Source organism: Mobula birostris, chromosome 23, assembly GCF_030028105.1.
Source record: "Mobula birostris isolate sMobBir1 chromosome 23, sMobBir1.hap1, whole genome shotgun sequence".
NCBI classification, from domain to species: Eukaryota; Metazoa; Chordata; class Chondrichthyes; order Myliobatiformes; family Myliobatidae; genus Mobula; species Mobula birostris.
This window is the reverse complement of record NC_092392.1, coordinates 15,673,421-15,694,459: the sequence shown is the minus strand read 5'-3', so window position 1 is coordinate 15,694,459 and position 21,039 is coordinate 15,673,421. Positions and strand designations below refer to the sequence as shown.

Genomic DNA, 21,039 nt, shown 5'->3' with positions numbered 1-21,039 from the left:
TTTGTGGGCATCATTTATTCTAATTTTCAGAGTGCTAGGCAGCTGCTTAGAGGAGCCCATGGCTGCTGATTGTTGGGACAAGATTTGAGGAGTCAGCGTATTTATAAAGCTTTGAAATTTACATCACCCTGCTTTTCCTAACAATGACCGTTAACAAGCCATAGACCTAACAAGCTAATTAAGGTCTGAGACCTTGGTAAAAGTTAGCTGAGAGCTCAAATCTCTTGGGGTGCCCAAACTTTTGCATGGTGCTCCTTTCCTTTTTTCTCTCTCTAAAATTGTACAAAACAAAAGTAATACATTAATCTTGCTTAAAATGTTGAAAAGAATGTTTCATCTTTAACGTTCTGACTTTTGGAGATCAGTTCATCTTTTACTTGCTTAGCTATTCAAAGTAACAGAAATTTTGACCAGGGGTGCCCAAACCTTTGCATGCCACTGTAGCTTGTAATGCCCATAATTATTTGAAGCCAAGTCCTTTTGGTTTTTTGTGTCTTGTTTCTAAAGACTCATCATTTTATTTCAGGCAATCTCAGAGCCAGTTGTCGATTAATTTTCTTTGAAATGTTCATATGTAATTACATTTGTAGATCTATGAACATTTTTGAAATGTTCCTAATAAACATTTGTAAACTTAGCTTTTCTGTTAATGATCTGAGGAAGCTTTCAGATTTCCAAAAGACAGATTGGCATTCCTTGATTGAACCAATGATAAGGAAGTTTACTTGCTCAAAAACCTAGCTAAGATAATTTGACAAATAAGACAAAATAAAAGTATTTTAGGTTTCGAGTATCTGCTACTGTGTTTATTTTTTAAATTTTCATTCACTTAAGTCAATAAGCAAATTTTAAACTAAAAACATGCAGAAAATCCTCAAGTTCTGAAATGTTATAGTTTTTTTTAAGTGAAACTTTTTTGTTTAACTGTACAGTTAAATAATCTTTGAATGATCTGAAATGTCAGAAGAAAAAAAATTGGCTTTCCAGGTCTGAAGGCAGCAATTTGAAAAAAAAAAGGGGAATAGTAAGCATCTTGTACTGGTGATTGGACCCATTGGAAAAAAAATTCCAGTCAACAAATAGCATCATGTTCTGGTATTTACTGCCTCATATCCAAACATCAAAAGGAGCAAAGGTAACTAGTACGAGACAATGGTACAACATTCAAACTTATCTCTGTACAGTTTGAGTGATGAGGAAGCCAAAGAAAAGGGGTTTTCCTCCATACCTGCAATGGATACAAATAGGGACATCCTCATGCTCTTGATATTCACGCATCAAACTGATCATATCCAAAATTGAATCAAATGAAGAAGGTACATCATGATCAGGCCAGTTAACGTAATGAAACTGATAGATTCTACGAGATTCCTGCGCAAAAAAAAAGATTAAATGGCTTGATTTTCTAAAAATTCACCAAATGTTTTGAATGTAACAAGCACAATGAAGTTTTACCAATGAAGGGAAAGTATTAACCAATTATATATTGTCAGCTTCTACAAAATTAATATTGTGCTAAAAGAAAGGATCTAGTGCTTTGCCAGCATATATGACAAAAACTCTCCTTCGGCTTCCAGCTGAGTATAGGTTGGAATCCCTTAACTAATATTTAAGGGATGCCATCTTCAAGGATGAAGCCTAAGAAGAGTTTATACATTAACTTTGTGCTGCTTCTAAGCACATTTCTGACAATCTGCACACAACTGGTCCAACTTCAGTAGAAACAAAACCTCACTAGATCCTGTATGCAAACAATATGGATGAGAGAGTATATGTAATGTAGAATCGTGTTAAGAACTTTCTTTCCAAGTACTGCAACTGAGGGACTGACAAAAGTAACCAATTTCAAATAAGGAACAGAAAATGATGGATTTTGGAACTGTGGGAAAAATGAGTACAGCAGTTTCATTAATCTTGAGTTTTTGAACTAGGCCACAGTGGAGCAAACTGTTCAAGGCACTTGCACATTCAAAGGACACCTCTTCCTTTAACAATTACATCAAACATGTATTTTGGCAGAAAAACACTAAATAATTATGGTAAGGTAAAGCATTCAAGAAATGCTAATACCCAACTATAGTCATCAGTTGCTCATTGCCAAAGAAACAGAGACTTGGATTAAGAGGAAGAGAGGTGTACGGATAGTAAACACCACAAAAATATACCCAAAAGGGTAATTATGTATGCACTATTTGCTCTCTCATTATGCTGAGATAAGTAAGAGTGGTTACTTTTTTGTAGAACCAAAATAAACAGTAAATGTCAATGATGTGGTACTAACAAATTAATACCCATGCCTTTATCACCAGGAATTAGGTTCAAAAGCAATCAGATACCCAAATTACGGAAGATTTTCAATCAAAAAACCTGTGAAATGAGAAGCAGCAAGCACAGATCTAAAAGCAAAAGGAGCAAAATTAATAATTGCACGGGAAAATGGCCGGATTGGTATTTGGTGTATGTACTTGACACCAATGGCTTCACTGCTGAAAGGTAAATTATGACTGATAAACTTGTAATACCATTCTAGTGTACAGGACCAACACTTTGTCTGGAGCATGTAATGTTGCAACAGATTGGGTGACCTCCCCCACCCAGCCCCAGGGCTCTGTGCTGAACCCATTGCTGTACATTCTGCTCACACATGACTACACAAACGTCCTCGTAATCACATTGTCAAGTTCACCAATGTCACACCAGTGGTGGTGCTCATCATCAAGATGGCCGACAGAGAGGAGGTGGAAAAGCCTGAGGCCTGGTGCCAGGCAAATAACCTCTTCCTAATGTGGACAAGAGAAAGGAGATGGTTATTGACTTCAAGAGAACTCGCACCACTAACATCCCACTTTATATCGGTAGAGCAGCAGTGGAAACTGCAAAACAGTTTCAAACTCCTGGGAGCGCACAACCTCTCATGGTCCCAAACCACAACCTACACAAATCAGGAAAGCTCACCAATGCCTCTATTTTCTGAGGAGGCTGAAGAGATCTATAGTCACGTCATTCTCCAGATGCACAGTAGAGAGTATCCTAACATGCTGTATTACTGCCTGGTGCAGAAACTGCAGTGGTGGACAAGGCGGCTCTGAGGTGGATAGCCAAAATTGTCCAACGCATCACCAACACCTGCCTATTCGCCATCAAGGACACAGATACAGAAAGAAGCTGGAAAAGGGCCAGTGACAACATGAAGGATCCTACCCACCCTGCTCATGGACTGTTTTTCCCATTCCCATCAGATCAGACGGCTACATAGCATCCATGTCAGAACCACAAGACACATAAACAATTACTTTCCCCAAACAATAAAGCTGAGTAACACCTCCACCCACTAACCCACTCCTCTATGTCCTCAACCATCACTACTTCTTCATTTCCTGTCAAAGTCTTTTAATTCATAGACACACCTGTACCTAGCATTACTTCATGGGTATACAATGTATACAAACTGTCTGATGTATTTACATTTATTGTGATTTTTGAAAAAATGGTGTTTGTTATCTTACTGTTTTCTTTGTGTTAGATCTGATCTGGAGTAACAATTACTTTGCTCTTGTTTACACTTGTGTATTGGAAATGAAACTAAACAATCTTCAAAGAGATGCACGAAACAACAGAGTGAAATAGCAGAGTGATTTCGGTGCAGGTAACTGGGGATAGACAATAACTAGTTACCAATTGTGCCCATGTACAGTGAATGTGTATATCCATTTAGATTACAATTACAAATTCATGTAGTACAATAAACTTCAGTCTTCCAAAGAGTCACTTCTTTAAAGTTTCTAGGTATTTTAAACAATAATTGCCAATTATTTTCTATCAAATGCAAATATAGTAAAAATCAAACTTCAGTTATGTAAAAGTATATTTATTACTTATAGCTCATGAATACTCACATTTTGAAATTCTACTAATAGAGTCCTTATGAAATAGTCATTTCTGGCCTGTTCCTCCTCCTGGAAGGACAAGGGGGGGGGGGAGAAAATCTATCAATGGAGATCAATTAATTTATGTTATTACTCTATAATTGCAAAAACACCTATATAAAAGCAATAACTCACTGGGTTTCACTCTTTTGATAGAGTGGAACACGATCGCTATAATTTCAACTTAGATGGCACCAAGGCAGAGTTCTAAAACAATGATACTTTCCACCACTTGAATACCTTATCATGTCTATGCCAGCTTCCAGAAGATCAATTCTTTTAACCTCATTCCTCTCTCCTTTCTCTACATCTGTGCAATTTATCCTGTCTCACATGTCCTTCCCTTTTGATTCTTTCTGTAATTAAGCTACAGTAAGGGATAACTAACTCTCCAATGAGTCTTTGGGATGTGGGAGGAAACCAAAACACCTGAACAATGTGTTCACTGAGAAAATGTACAAAATCCTCACAACAAGGTGAAGATCAAGCTCAGATCCCCGAGCTATGAGGCAACCGCACTAACTGTTGTGCCGCAGTGCTACCCTAATATACATCAACTTGACAAAGCTAGATCATGAAAAAAAGGATGAAGAATTAAAAATTGATTAATTTTGAGCACTAAATGCTATTGCAAACCAGTTGAAGAGAATGCTGTTTCTATGCCCTGTAATAATAATAAATAATAATAATAATAATAATAATAATAAGTGAAGCAGCAAACATTGCATAAATTATTGTTCAATTTTTTTTAATCTTGGAAATTAGGCAACTCTGAGGAGGTCGCAGTTAACGACCATCCTGTTGAACAAGTTACTACCTTCTTGAAGTAAGATAATACGGCAGCAATTCTTTTGATTTAGTTTACAAATCTATGACTTGCTCAGCTGATTCAGAGGGAATGAATAACTATCCAATCTGAGATTGGATGTTGATAGCCAGTAGTATCCTTGAAAGGAATCTGTGAACCAGTTGTGCTTTTTACAGAATGGCAACTTTCATGAATGCTTTTCTCCCCCACTTTACAAATTATGCTATCCATTCAAACACATTAGGACTTGAACTTAAACTCTGGTCAGAGTTATGAAATGTATCTCCCATACTACTGTTATACCATGTGCACACAAGATTTTGTCCAACTGCAAAGAAACGCTTTTTTTTATTTATGTCACACCAAGTAGGGTGACACGGTAGCATTGCGGTTAGCACAACGCTTTACAGTACCAGTGACCCAGGTTCAATTCCTGCCACTGCCTGTAAGGACTTTGTACATTCTCCCCATGACTGTGTGGGTTTCCTCTGATTTACCCCCACGGTCTGGTTGGTCGGTTAATCGGTCGTTGTAAATTGTCCCGTGATTAGGCTAGGATTAAATTGAAGATTTGCTGAGCGGCATGGCTTGAAGGGCTAGAATAAATAGACTGTATCTGAATAAACTTTTTAAAAATAAAGCCTGAAAAAGAACACAAAACTCAGTTGTAAAACACAGGCCCTTTAGCCTACCACATCTATGCTGATCTTTTTGCCCATCTACAGTTAATCTTTTGAACATGCATTAAGGAGCAATTAAACTCAGTGATAAACAGAGTCAACAGAAATTATAACTTACTTTTGATCTACACTATGGTGTAGAAATTCACGGAGATGAATCACAGAGTCATCTCTAACCAAAATAACATTTAGGCAGACCAATAAATGATAATAGACCCACTTCCTGTAACTCAACATACACATTAATGATTTTGAAATAAAGATAAATTTATTTTAGCTTATTTAAATACTGAAGTGAATTGTGTGTAGTGGAATTGCCACATCATTGATTAAAATCTATCCTACACCCCAACTACACAGTTAAACCACACCCACCATTGATTATAGGCTCACAATCTTATGCCTGCATATTATGGATGTTAAATGTCATGTAATGTGCTCACAACAGATCCTGCATCACCATAAAGTCTCGGCTGTTCACCATTGCAGCCTTTTGATAAACTGCTCAAGGAAAAAGTGAGGAAATTGGAGTACACATGGGGTACAAGCCAGAGTGAATGGAAAGTAAACGATAGCAGATGGAGCAAAATGTGAAGCAACCTACTAAAGCAGGAGGAATAGAAAAGCTCAATGTCACTAAATATCAGATAAGCAAAACTAATGTGAATCTTCTTTTTATATTAATCTGGATAGAAACAAAGTTAAGCAGGCTCTTGTCTGAAAAAGATTTTGGTCATCCAATTAGCAAATGTAACACTATGATCACCAACCCCCCACACCCCACCCAGCACTCAATCGCTAGATTCAAGTGGAGCAAGATACTCACGCAAGTAATCTGGAAGTCTCCAAAATTAAGAGGACCATCCCCATATAATGGCCAGTAACGTTCACATTTTTTCTGTGGAAAAAGAAGCAACTAGAATTATGAAGAGACATTTTTAATATATTAGCTGAGTTAATGCCACAAATGAAATTGGACAGAGAAACTTACCCTTCCCATTTCAAACTCACGGCAAGCCATGATAATTATCTAGAAATAGAAAATAGTAAAATATCTGATGACTTATTCAAAAGGCAGGCTAAGAAAAGGTTACGATACAGAAGACCGTTGCTCCATATCACTTGTTGAAGGAAACTGTATAACTTATCCAACATTGCAACTTTGCTTTAAAGCTTTGCCAGACTGTTTCAATTCTATACCTTGAACAATAAAGTAAACTACTTGACTTCTCCAGCTTATTTACGTTTTCAAAAAACTCCTGGGATCTGTACAACTATTTATTGAGTACTGCTTGCAAACTGTTATAGATTTCTGAACTGACTTAACTGTTGGTGGTCGAAGAATCTGCCCATCAAGATCTTCTAGCAAATGACACAGTTGGAATGAACAAGTGGGTCCAAGAACAAGCCCCATTGTAATGGGGCAAGTGACTACACTTTGAACTTTGTACTAGTTATTTGAACATTAATAATAAACATCAAGAGTAATTAAAATCCCATTCAGAACCTGATAATCAACAATGACATTTACTAATTGCAGCTACAAGCCCCTGAGATTTAAAAGGGAGGCTGTAATTTTTTTTAATTCCACAGAATATTCCTCATTCAAATAAACATCTCAAATTCATGTACTTATCAGTTTCATCAACAGCCTTATGTTCTGCTGTATTAAGACTATTGAATGGTTCCTTAGTACGGTAAGATGCATTCTTGATCTCACAACCTACCTTATTATGATCTGCCACCTTACTGTTTATCTGCACTACACTTTCTCTGAAGCTTTTATACTTTCATCTGCATTCTGTTATTGTTTGTCTTATTCTACTTCAATGCACCATGTAATGATTTGATCTGGATGAACAATATACAAGATTTTCACTTTCAGAATAGGTGACGATAAGAAACAATTCCAAAAAATCATTATCATCCAAGTACAAAAACAGTACTCAGACAAGTTAAATTGCTCAAGTCACTCTCTTGCTTCATATCTCCCAATGCAAAGCATAAAATAAACTAACTTGTCTAACAAAAAGCAGAAGTAACATGCAATAAAATTGAGCTGACTGCATACGAGACCATTTTTCCAATATTCTGACTGTACTCAGCATCACAAAATGCTGGCAGTAATTAGGAGTTCAAGCAGTGTCAGTGGACAGGGAAATAGAGTGTATGGAGTCTCATCTGAATAAGTGGAACAAAGGAGAGAAATCAAAGATCATGAGGCACAAAAAAGATTAATAGCCACATTCTTTTCCACAGCAAAGGGAAGTCCAAAAGCGAGCAAGGGCTTGAAGTGACAGGGAAGAGCTTTGAAAGAGACCCAAAGGGTCACACAGTGGCCGGTGTATATACTCAGTGGCTACTTTATGAGGTACACCTTCCTATTAATGGACAGGACCCCCATTTGGCCACAGGACAGCCTGAATTCTTCATGACTTGGATGCAACAAGGTGCTGACAACATTCTTTGGGGATTCCAGTTGATGTCGACACGAAAGCATCGTGCAGTTGTTGCAGATTTGTCGGCTATATATCCCAAAGGTAACTATTGGATTGAGACGTGGTGACTGTGGAGGCCACTGGAAAACACTGAACTCACTGTTGTGATCGTGGAGCCAGTTTGAGATGTGTGCTTTGTGACGTGGTACATTGTCCTACTGGAAGTAACCATTAGAAAATGGGTAGATGGTGGCCATAAAGAGATGCACATGGTCAGCAAAAGCACTCCAGTAAGCTGTGGCATTTAAACCAAGCTCAATTGGTATCAAGGGGCCTAACATGTACCGAGAAAACATTCCACACACCATTTCGTCACCACCAAGGCAGGTTGGATCCATAGATTCATGTTGTTTACACCCAATTCTGACCCTATCATCTGCATGGTGCAGCAGAAATTGAGATTTGTCAGACCAGGCGACGCTCTTCTGTTCTTCAACTATCAAGTTTTAGTGAGCCTGTGCCAACTGTAGTCTCAGTTTCCTGTTTTTAGATGACAGGAGTGGAACCCAGTGTGGTTATCTGCTGCTGTAGCTCATCCACTTCAAGATTCAAAGTGTTCTGCATTCAGAAATACCTTTCTCCGTACCACTGTTACTATCGCCTTCATGTCAGCTAGAACCAGTTCTTTTCTGACCTCTCTCATTAACAAAGCATTTTTATCCACAGAACTGCCACTCACTGGATGATTTTTTTTTTGTTTTGTTTTTTTGCACCATTCTCCATAAATTCCAGTGTGTGAAAACTCAGGAGATCAGCAGTTGCTGAGATACTCAAACCATCCTGTCTGGTACTAACAATCATTCCATGTTCCAAGTCACTGACATCACATTTCTTCCCCTTTCTGATGTTTGGTCTGAAGCTCTTGACTATTTCTGCATGTTTTATGCACTGAGTTGCTGCCACGTGATTGGCTGATTAGATATTTACATTAACAAGGTCTAAAGGAGGAGTAGCCACTCGTGAGGTAGCCACTTTTTGTCAATGGAATATGCTGCATTTGAGACTTGGAGACTGCTACAATTAGGATTTGTATATGGATGCAAAAATTTAGGATATGGGCAAAATGAAGCCCAATAGGATTAGGTCATATAGGCAGCTTGGTCGACATGAATGTAAGTTGGGCTGAAAGAGCTTTTTTCTGCATTGTATAGCTTTCAGGCTCTATAAATGGGAGAAAGGAATGGAGTTCTCACAGGAAGCAAAGTGGAAGGAGGCACAACCAGAACAATTAACATCTTTTCCAATAACTTCACACACACCATCCAAAGTTGTTAAGACAATGAAAAATGGGACTACTTACTGCAACTTTATATTCCCAGATCATCCTCCAAAAGTCAAGGACAGAATTTGCTAGTGGACCCTGCGTTGCAATATAGGACTTTGGCCCATAAACTCCCTGGAAACATAATTAGAATGTACATTAATCAATTTAAAATGTTTCCAAAACAGTTCAGCTTCTACACCATCAAGATAATCATTCTAAATAATCTCCTATAACAAAAAGGATCGTTATTATTCAGTACAATTACAAATTGCTCAAGTCTAATCTGAATCAAAGCAATGGATTTTGTTTACTGAATCTTAGTTCTTAAAAAGAACAGCAACAATTTGAAATAATGCATGTAGCCTTAAACATTACCTCAAATTTTAATTCTGTACACTTACAAAACTGTTTCTATTCATTTCATCATTCTCCTTCAGAAAAAGTCATACTGTGTCATTCTTAACTATGCAGCCCTGAAACATGTTAGTGATTTTACTCAGAGGACTATTAATGTAGTTATTCCGTTATCTTCAAGAACCAACATCTCACACACAGCTCTTCTCTTAGGACTGTTTTCTCACCCCACCATTCTCGCCTCAGCAGAACTTCATTTTCACTCAGTGGTGGCTTCCTTTACCTTGCTCTATTCCCTTTGAGTGGTCTTATTTTGAAATAGTACCCTGCTCCCTATTCTGCTTTGTTCAAAGTTAAATTAGATCTGAAAGGCAGTGAAAGAAAGGGTAGATTCAATGTCATAACTAGAATTTTTTACTACCTATAGATAGTAAGAAACTTGGAGTGATTAGAGTATACTTGTGGACAAAGGAGGCAATGTAGTTTATGTGACCCACCCAAAAAAGAAACAGCTATGCCTAGTCCAAATCCATAACAAAGGAGTGCAAAATGAATAGAATCCAAGAAGCCTCCCAGCTTCGCACTTTAGATAGGTAGGCATTATTATAAAGCTGAGTATCATATCCACGATAAGATTATGGAGTTTGAGATAATCCCACTTTCATATTGATTAAGTTTCTCCGGCTAATTTTTTTGTAGTCACTGAATAAGAGCACAGCACAGGGCCTTCAGTCATCCATTTACAACAATCATGCACTAATCCTATTGAAGGAAAGGTTGTTAAAATATAAAAAAAGTGTTCAGGAATCTAACTTCAGGCAACACAAGGATGCCTTTGAGGGGGAGGCAGTGAACACAGGGCTAAGGATATTGTATTTAAATGTGCGCAGTACATGTAAAAGGTAGTTAAATCTGCAGGACAGATTGAAATTGGAGGACACAAGGTCATCGTCATCTTGGAGATATGGCCGAAAGAAAAACAGTGTTGAGCATTACACATACAAGTTTCACATCCTATCAAAAAGATAGCTAGGGGAAAAAGGGCAATAAAAATGCACTGTTAGCAAAAAATGAAAAATCAGTAGTAAGGAGTGATAAAGGATCAGAAGATGGAGAATCTTTGTGTGCAGAGATGAGGTACCACAAAAGATAAAAATACCTTGATGGGAGTTGTATACAGCCTTCAAATAGTAGGCAGGATGTGGGGTACAAAATACAACAGGAAACAGAAAAGACGTGAGAAAGTCAAGGTTGCAGTGATCACAGGGGACTTCACTATGCAAGCAGACAGCAGCTGGGGGCGGGATGCAAACAGACTGGTAGTGGACCATAAGAATAGGATTTTGAACAAGAATAAGAATAGGAACAAGATGGTTTTTTTAGGACAGCTTGTAGAAACTGGCAACTCTGAATTTGGTATTGTCTGATGAGGCAGAGAGCTTAAAGTAAAAGAACCCTGAGGAGCAGATAGAATTGAATTGAACTGACTTTATTACTTACATCATTCACATACGTGAGTAAAAATCTTTACCTTACATCTCCATCTAAATGGGCAATATGCAATTTGCATGTACAACAGGACAGTCAATATAGCAGAAATACAATTGTATCAGCAGTCTATCATATCTGATGTGACTATCAGCTTCTTGAACAAGAAATGCAAAGGAAATTGCAGAAATTAGCAGTACACTGTAAAGTTGGAACGGAGCTCGCAACACAGCTGCTGTATGAGGCGCCATTTTAGGAGATAGCAGCTGAAACTTGAAATATGGTACAGTTGAGTCAAAGGCAAATACAGAGACACAAGGGAGGAGATGACTAAAATTGACTGTAAGGGAACCATAGCAAGGAATACAGTGCTATGGCATGAGTTTCTGAGAGACCCAGCAGAATTTCATCCCAAGGAATCAGCAACACGCACTAAGGGAAAGGCAAAGTAACCATGACTGACAAGGGAAGTCAGGACAACATAAAAGCAGAAGACAAGACATACAATATAACAAAGATTGGGGGAAGCCAGAGGATTGGGAAGCCTTTAAAAGCCACCGCACAACTAAAACCTAGAAGTGAGAAGATGAAATGAGGGTAAAATTAGGGTAAATAGACAAGAAGATTCCAAAAGTAATTTTTTTAAAAGATACATAATAAGCTAAGAGGGAGGCAAGAGTAGGATTAAACCATTTATAAATGACGGAGGAGTTGTAAGGGAACAGGGAAATGACAGCAGCTAAGTACTTTGTGTTAGTGTTCACACTGAAAGACACCAGTAATGCACCAGAAATTCAAGAGAGTCGAGGAGTAGAGACATGTGCAGTGGCCACTACCGAGAAAGTACCAGGGTTAGCTGAAAGGCCTGAAGGTAGACAGACACCTGGACCCAGAAATAGGTGTAAACCTAGATATCTACACCCACAGTTCTGAAAGTGGTAGGTGAAGAGACTGTGGAGGCATTAGTAGTGATCTGGAGTCAGGGAGGGTCCCAGATGATGAGAAAAATCACAAGTATGTCACTGCTGTTTAAGGAGGGAGAGAGGTGAAAGCCAGAAAATTATAGGCCAGTTAGCTTGACCTTGGTGTTTGGTAAGATTTTAGAGTCTATTATTAAGGATGAAAAATTAGAGTGCAAGCATATATGGTAAATAGGGTGAAGTCAGTACAGGTTCGTTAAGGTGAGAGCTTGCCTGATAAATATGCTTTAGTTCTTTGAGAAGGTAGCAAGCAGATTAGACAAAGGAGAGTCAGTGTATGTACTTACTAGGATTTTCAGTATCCCTTTGACGAGGTGCTACACATGTGGCTAATGAACAAGAGCCATCATGTTAGAGATAAGATACTAGCATGGACAGAAGATAGGCTGACTGGCAGAAGGCAGAAAGAGGGAATGAAAGGGAGCCTTTTCAGGATGGCTGCCAGTGACGAGTGGAGTTTTGCAGGGGTCTGTTTTGGGACTGCAACATTTCACTTTGAACTGGATGAAGGACCTGGTGACATTGTGGTCAAGTTTATAGATGATACCAAGAGGGACGGAGGAACAAATAGCATCACAGAAGCAGGACATCTGTAGAATGACTTGGTCAGGTTACAAAAGTAGGCAAAATGACAGATGGAATACAGTATAGGAAAGTGCATCATTATGCACTTTGGTAGAAGGAATAAGTCTGTGGTCTATTTTCTAAATGGGGAGAACACTGAGAAATCACAAGTGCAAAGGGGCTTAGGATTCCTAGCACAGGATTTCCTAAAGGTTAACTAGTAAATTGAGTTAGCAGTAATTAAGGCAAATACTCTGATAGCATTCATGTCAGAAGAACTAGAATATAAAAGCCAGGATAAGCTACTGAGGCTTCATAAAATCAGACTACATTGGAAATATTGAAAAATTCTGGGCCCTGTAACCAAGGAAAGACATATGGCTATTGAGAGGTAACCAAAGTAGGCCCAGAAGAATAATCCCACATGAAAAGCCTAACATATGAGGAGCGTTTGATGTCACTTGTGTTGTATTCAATGGAGTTCAGAAGGATAGGAGGGGAATCTTACAGAATACTTTAGGTCTCAAGAGTAGGTGTGGAGAGAATATTTCCATAAGCAGGAGAGCCTAAGATCCAATGGCACAGCCTCAGAATAAAAGGCATGTTTCTTTAAAACTGAGATTGAAAGGAACTTCTTCAACCAGAAGCCGGTGAATCTATGGTATTTGTCGCCAGAAGGCTTGAAGGCTAAATCACTGGGTGTATCTAAATCAGAGACTGAAAAACTCTTGATAGGTAAAGGGTTAAAGGATTCCAGGGAGAAGGTAGGAGAATGAAGTTAGAAGTTTGCGAAGAATCAGTATGCTATCTAAAACTCTGACAAACCTCTACAAATGCACAGTGGAGTGTATCCTGACAAATACCCAGGAATGGAAGAGCCTACAAAAAGTGGAGGATACAACCCAGACCATCACAGGTAGAGCCCTCCCCACTATTTAGCACATCTACAAGGAGAGCTGTCACAGGAAAGCAAGATTCCATGTCAAGGACCCCCACCATCCAGGCCATATGCTCTTCTTGCTGCTACCATCAGGAAGGAGGTACGTGAGCCTTACGTCCCACACCACCAGGTTCAAGAACAATTATTACCCTTCAACCATCAGGCTCCTGAACCAGTATGGATAACTTCACTTGTGAACTGGCTCCACAATTTATGGACTTGCTCTCAAGGACTCTACAGCTCGTTCTCAGTTATTATTTATTTAATCTTATTATTTGTATCTGCACAGTTTCTCTTCTTTTGCATATTGGTTGTCAGTCTTTGTGTGTGGTTTTAATGGGTTTATTTTAATTCTTTGATCTACTGTGAATGCCTGCAAGACCATGAATCTCACAGTAATATATGATGACATACATGTACTTTGATAATACATTACTTTGAGCTTTGAATGGGGCTATACATTTTTTAAAAATCAGCCATGATTCAATGGTGGAGCAGACAATGGATCTTATGGTCTTACTCCCCTGACAGATTTTACCACTATATGGAAGTCCTTTAAAGACAATGTGACTAGCATATGGATTTTTAAAAAATAGCAGGGATATGAAAAAATAACAAAAAATTGCTTCCGATTTAAACCTGAAGATAAAATAAGGGAGCGGATATACAATTTTCTAAGTGCTTGATGCAAGGCTAAGACAACCAATGCTCATTAAGAACAAAGTGATATGATGCCACTGGTGCAAAAGGAGGGAACAATTCTGTTAAGGGGAAGCCAGCGTGAGGTTTTGGTCCTAAAGGCCAGTAAAATAATATTAAAAATTCTTCAGTGCCGTCATTCCTTGCCTGGTAAACCACAGAAGTCAAATAAAAGTCACAACCTCATTGTTAGTTTGCATCACACTGGAACTACGTTTTTTGTCAGAAAGAAATGCTTCCATTTGCAAACACAGGAAATGAATAAACATGCTTTGAAGACAAAGCACAAATAAATACAGTGGATTTCAGTTAACTGGGGCATGGGTTAAACGGGGCAGCCGCTTGCTTAAGACAACTCTTAAACAAAAGCTAGTTTAGAAAATAGCCAGGATTCCCTTTGTTTATTTGGGGCACTTTGCCACTTATTTTACATTAGTGTCTAATGGCCATTTGACACACACACACAACTGAAGGTGGTTCCTAACTAATGTCAGTCGTGAGCATGTCATTTGGTTGTTAGACAACATACCGTGCTTACAGCAGTTTTTAAATAATGTCACTGATAGTTGGGAAGTAATAGGCAGTAAGACAAGTCAGAATTGTTTTGCTCACTGCAGTTTCAAGCATCCAGGCCTGGAGATGACAGAAACAGCCGTGAGTGAAAACGAAACTATTTCACTTCTTCAACAAGTTGGGCACTATGAAGAATTAAGGTATCTTGAATGTTACAATGCAAACGAAGATTTGGAGGATGCAACTGTCGAGAGCATTGCTTAAAGGCTGTCCATTATCTGCACTAGGTGCCTGCACTGATGTTTATTCACAGTCAAACAAAAGAACATGACGCCATACAATGGATTTAGTTTCTCTGTCGATAAATATTAGGAACTAATACAGCTTTATAGTACTGTAGTAGTTCTGGCAGTATTCTAATTTGTTCTGTGTTTCATTTAAATACATCATTTGTTACTCAGTTAAACAGTTGTTTGTCTTGTTTATACCTTTCTAACCGTTTCCATGAAACTTTGGCTAACTGGGTCAGCCGCTTAATAGGACCAAATGTGCTAGTCACAAATGTGTCCCAATTAACTGGAATCCACTATACATTGATTAAAAATCCCTTCAAATTTCACTATCAATCAGACTTCAAAATTTTAACTACTAAATACTATGAAATATAAACAATTATTACCTTAATAAAATTTGCATTAATATAATCTGAATCCTGTTCTGTAAGTTTCAATGCAAGTTTCACCCTGCTATGGTCAACTGTGGTGTGGAGAGGGAAAAGAAAAGACATTTTACAAATGTAAAATACTGCATACCACTTACTGAGAATTTAATACAAATAAGTAGTTCATACAATAGAACTGTGAGGCATTGACAAGAATATAGCAGTGAGATGTCAGAAATTATAGTGACACTAATTTATACTAAAACAGAAATAACAGAAGACTTGAAATACTACCACAAAAGCATTGCAACAATGTGATATTTTTAGCAAGCAGAAACACAGGCTAAAAGCAACTGGGGAAGATTCTAACACTTTAACCAAAAGTACTTTACAAGTACTGTAAAATATTAATCAAATTGAATTATGTCAATACAAAGTAAATTTGCAGTTATATTTACTCTAAGTTATGCCATGATTTTAGATTAGAAAACAATGGGTCATGGAACCAATTAGCAGTAATTCAATTTTAAAAAAAACTATCACTCTCCTCCAATCCTCACCTAAATGAACACGTACAATTAAATGTTTTTAAGAATAGACAGAAGCCACACCAAGAGCTTGAACAGAATTGCCTTGAGCACAAAGTTGATTTCTGGTTTAACAGAATCTGGCTGCAGAGCACAAATGAGACCATGTACATGGCAACATCCTGGAAAATATAAGCTAACTCTCTAATCTTCATTGCCATCTCTCAAAGGCAGATATCAAGGATGAAATCCAGAATGAGACCAACCCACATGCACATCTTCCCATCACCAACTCAACTTACCAAGCACCAATCTTCCCATCCTTCAAACCTTCCAGTACCAATGGCAACTCCCCAAGCACCAGTTCTCCACCCATATACAAGTTCAAGGAACACGACCAGGAACTTGGAGTCAGAGTATATAGAGCACAGTAACAGATCCTTCGATCCAACATGCCTATGTTGGACAAGATGCTCATTGAGGTAGGCCTAAATCTCTCGAAAACATTCCTATCCATACAATTGTCTAAATGTCTTATGCATTTTAATTGTACCTGCTCCTACAACTTCCTCTAGCAGCTCAAATGATTTAAACACCAATCTTTGTGTGAAAATGTCAGCCCCTCAGGTCCTCTTGAAATCCTTTCCTCTCACTTCAAACCTATATCCTCTGGTTTTATGCTCCTCTATCTAGGATAAAGACCTTATTGACGTACATCATGATTTTATATACCACTAAAGTCACCCTCAGCATCTTGCATCCCAGATATGAAACATCAGCCTATGCAATCTCTCCTTATAACTCAGGCCCTCCAGTTCCCAGACACAACCTTGGGAATATTTTCTGTACCCTTTGTAGCTTAAGAAATTTTTCCTCTAACTAGGTAACGAGAAATACACGATTGTAGTCTCACCAACATCTTGTACGACCCAATCAATTAATTGACTGATTGATGAAAGTATACCTGTTGAAAGCCTTCTTCACTATTTATGTCACTACTTTCATGGAACTCTGAACTTGTACCCCTTGTCTCCGTTCTTCACTCTCCAGGGTTTACCATTTACTATGCAAGTCCTGCTCAGGTTTAACTTTCCAAAATGCAACACTTCATTCAGCTGCCCACTGCTCCAGTTGATCTAGACCCTGTTATAATCTTAGATTTTTTTCCCCACCATTGACAATACCACTACTTTTGGTGTTCTTCTCAAACTTACTAACAACTGTCATCCAAATCATTAATATAGATGACAAGCATTAATGAACACAGTACTAATACCTGTGGCACACCACTGGTCACAGACCTCCAATCTGAAAAATCAACTGTCTACCATGACCTCAATTCTTTCCACTAAGTAAATTTAGTATCCAATGACTAATGTGCCTTAGATCCCATGTGTTACCCTCCAGACTAGTCTACCACAGCTCCTTGCTTTCTCACCATTTTCTTTCTTCAAACATTTTATCTATTAAATTGGTGAGAGATCAGCAACCAAAAATATTTGCTTTTCTTCTCTTCAGAGACTCTGGCCACCTTGCTGTGCATTTCCAGTACTTTGAGAATTCTGTTTTCAAACTAAAAAAAAGTCTACCCAAAGATAAATGAGAGAAAATCTGCAAATGCTGGAAATCCAAGCAAGACACAAAAAGTGCTGGAGGAACTCAGCATTGTGTGTGTCTACCTGAAGATTTATCCGGTTCATAAGGAGTAAGCTGATGGGGTTATGGAAAAGGTGGTCAATCAAATAAGGCCAGATACGTCAGTTTAAGATATTGAATGCGATGTAACATGTAATATAGTTAAATGACAATAAACTTGACTTCATTTACAAAATATATCAAAGCACTATTAATACCAGCACTTTCAAAGCACAAAATGTTAGTCACTCCTAAATTTCAAATGCAAAACTGAAAACTTACATGGCAAGATATCTTTATATCTGTTCTTTTTAACATTTTCTTCCTTTTCTCCAGTAATTGTTGGATAGATCTTTTCAGTTCTATACTTAGTTGACAGTCTCCTGAGACGCTGTTTAATACACAAAATATACACTTTAATGGCTGAACATCCCAACAAATTCTGACAGAAACATGTCCATTAGTAATACATCACACTAAATGTCAATAGAAATTCCCAGAACATGGAACAATTGCTCAATTTACACATGGAAAAATAACTATAAATAAATCTTGTTTTCAAATTAGATAGTAGAATTCGGGCTTAACAAGCCTCTCCTGCTACTTCTGTATATATTTTATTGTAATGCCTCAAAAACATGCATTTCTTTTGTAATAGAATTTCTTGCTACCTTTTAAAAGTTCACCTAAAATATGGTGGACTCCGGTCAAGTGGGCCATCGGTTAAATCGGGGCAGCTTTTTATTTGTAACAACACTTAAAGAACAAAAACTAATTGAGAAAGTAGCTGGGATGCTCTGGTGCAGTATGCTGCTTAACTAGGTTAAGAGACTGTTGCCAAACAGTTTCTAACTAGTATCAGTTGCGTGCACTTATATTGCTGTTAGACCCGACATTATTCTTATAGCAAACAGCTTTTAAATAGCATCAGTTGCGTGTGTTTCTGTTCAAACAGCAATGATTTTTGTCACTGATAGTTGATGAGAAATAAGCAGCAAGACAATTTTGAACTGTTTTTCCTCACTGCAGTTTCAAGCATTGAGGCTTGGAGATGCTAGAAGCAGCCTGGAGTGGAAATGAAACAATTTCACTACTTCAACTACGAAGAATTTGAAGGTAACAACAATCATCTTTAATGTTACAATGAAAATGAACATTTGGAGGATGTCATTGTCAAAAGCGTTCTACGAATAAGTCCATTTCTGCACTTATTTTATTCATCTGCAGTCAAAAGAGCACACCAGTGTACACTGAATAAATTCCTCTGATAACTGTTAGGAACTAGTAGTTTTATAGTACTGTAGCAGTATTGGTAGTGTTCTGCATTTTATTTAAATACATAATTTGTTACTCAGTTACACAGTAGTGTGTCTCTTTTATACCTTTTTAACTATTTCCATGAAAGTTTGGCTAATTGGGCAGCTGCTTAATTGGACCAAAATATACTGGTCCCGATGTGTCCCAATTAATCAGAATCCACTGTAGTACCAGAATTGTGCAGATTTCCGAGATTATTGAAGCAATTGGTGAACCATGATGCAAAATAAGGCTCATTTGAGATGTGGGCATACTGGCAAGACATTTTAGTGACAATCCTTATTTGCCTTTTAACCACTTCAGAAAACATTTAAAAGCTAATTACAGTGCTATGGAGTAACAATATAACCACAAGAACACAAGCAAATCTTAAAAGATTTTCGTGACAATGCTGGTTTCTTGGTCATTATGACTAACAAATACATCACAAATAAAATATGCAAGGTTAATTTCTCAAAATGCCTTTATGGGATTTGAATGTGCTTCTCCATACCATTCATCCAGGCTTCTAAATTACATCAAATCTGACCAGTGTATCTTTCTAGAATGGTATAATAATGAAGAAAAAGGACATGCTTGAATAGACTCAATACATACATTATTGCAGTGAACAACAAATCCAGGTGACCATACACCAGTGCACTAACAAATCACAGAAGCCCAAGGAGCTACATCCATCCTTCCAAAGAACCACCTTATTGATTCCCCAGTTTGTTCTTGCTCAGATATCCAAGTGATGTGATAGAACATCTGGGAAATAGCAAAAATTCTTGTTTTTTCTCCTTCCCCACATTACCAACTTTTTACAATAGTACAATTGTGCAAAGCACCAAGTTACTGTTAACAGTGACTGTGTACATACATCTATTGATGTTTCTGGACACATCTTCAGTGATGTTCCTGGAATCATCGGGTGTTTCGGGTCTTTCAACATCATACAACCTCCTCCAGGTGACCCAGCTGGGGCTGATCAGACCCCAGCTTGTGTCCAGATGGCTAGCTACTTATGACTCCATGGCTCCCCTCTTTTGAGCCACAGCCATCCTGAGGTCCTCTCTGCCACATCGGTAGTACTGTGGATGGCTCTCCTCTTTCTCTCTCCCTCGATGCCCAAAATGCTGAAGGCTCTAACTAAAGAATGGGCTACGAATCCCCTACAACCAACCTCCACTGGGAAACACCTCACTCTCCACCCAGCCTGACAATAATTGTCATGGCTTGCAGCTTCCTATCAACCCCTCTCTTCGCCGTTGCCTCCAGAATTTGGTTAACATCTTCATCAACCTGCTTCCACAGTGAAGTCATGTTAGCTGCAGGCCATTTGATCCGCATCCTGTTAGACTTCATGTTAGAGGGATTAGTTTGCAACACTTGGAGGTTCCGGGCACTATGGGGTGACTCCAGGCCTGGCCCCTCCTTCGTCTCACCAGGTTGGACCCCTGTGTGTTGTGCTGTTCCTGCTCCCGCCAAACACTTCAACTGATGCTGCTGTATACATTTTAAAATGGCACAGCAAGATCTTGAATCCTCAACAGTAGATTAATGCTCCTCCCCGCCCCATTGCCAAGGTCATGAACAATGGCCCAAGTTTTCACTCATCAGGTCAATTCCAAAACTAATATCATTCAAGCACTTGGTAGGAAGTATTCAAATTAGAATTGCACACCACAACAATGGGCCCTTTCGGCTCACCTTTTCCATGCTGGCCATGATGCTCATCTGTACTTACTCTATTTGCCTGCAATAGGCCCATATCCCTCTTAACTTTTCGTATTCACCATCTCTCTAAATATCTTTTAGGAATTGTAATTTTATTTACCTCTACCACCTCCTCTGGCAAATCGTTCGAGATATCCACCACCCTCTGAATGATAAATTTCCTCCTCAGACCTTTTAAAAATTTCCCCTTCCTACAATGTAGTGACCAGAATTGTACACAATACACCAAGCGCTGTCTAACCAATGCTTTGAAATCTGCAAAAAAGCATGCAAGCTTTATTCTCAATGCCTCAGCCTACAAAGCCAAGTATATCAAAGGCCTTCTCAACTACCCCAGTCGCCACTTCGAGAGAGCTATGGACACACCACATGGTCAGTCTACACACCACTCTTAAGGTCCCTACAATTTACTAGACCTACAAGAATTTTCTTATATCTGTCTGGATTAAATTTGTCGCCAATCTGC

General features: G+C 38.4%; 1 protein-coding gene and 1 long non-coding RNA gene across 4 annotated transcripts in view; one reads left to right on the top strand and one right to left on the bottom strand.

Annotated features, from left to right (window-relative positions):
• LOC140186745 (uncharacterized) overlaps positions 1-21,039 on the top strand; it is a 122,400-nt gene that overhangs the window by 45,114 nt on the left and 56,247 nt on the right. The window contains exons 2-4 of one of the 2 annotated variants that reach the window (XR_011882933.1): positions 2,310-2,493; positions 16,137-16,384; positions 18,567-18,653. This is a non-coding gene — a long non-coding RNA (uncharacterized lncRNA). Of the gene's footprint in view, positions 1-2,309; positions 2,494-16,132; positions 16,385-18,566; positions 18,654-21,039 lie in introns of both variants that reach the window. The other variant, XR_011882932.1, reaches the window with a different exon arrangement.
• LOC140186741 (tyrosine-protein phosphatase non-receptor type 12-like) overlaps positions 1-21,039 on the bottom strand; it is a 116,457-nt gene that overhangs the window by 46,335 nt on the left and 49,083 nt on the right. For both annotated transcript variants that reach the window (XM_072241257.1, XM_072241258.1), the window contains exons 2-8: positions 17,820-17,928; positions 15,394-15,470; positions 9,213-9,308; positions 6,406-6,444; positions 6,241-6,312; positions 3,897-3,956; positions 1,229-1,371 (exon numbers count right to left, since the gene is read on the bottom strand). In XM_072241257.1, the coding sequence (XP_072097358.1) occupies positions 1,229-1,371; positions 3,897-3,956; positions 6,241-6,312; positions 6,406-6,444; positions 9,213-9,308; positions 15,394-15,470; positions 17,820-17,928 (596 nt within the window). The remainder of the gene's footprint in view (positions 1-1,228; positions 1,372-3,896; positions 3,957-6,240; positions 6,313-6,405; positions 6,445-9,212; positions 9,309-15,393; positions 15,471-17,819; positions 17,929-21,039) is intronic.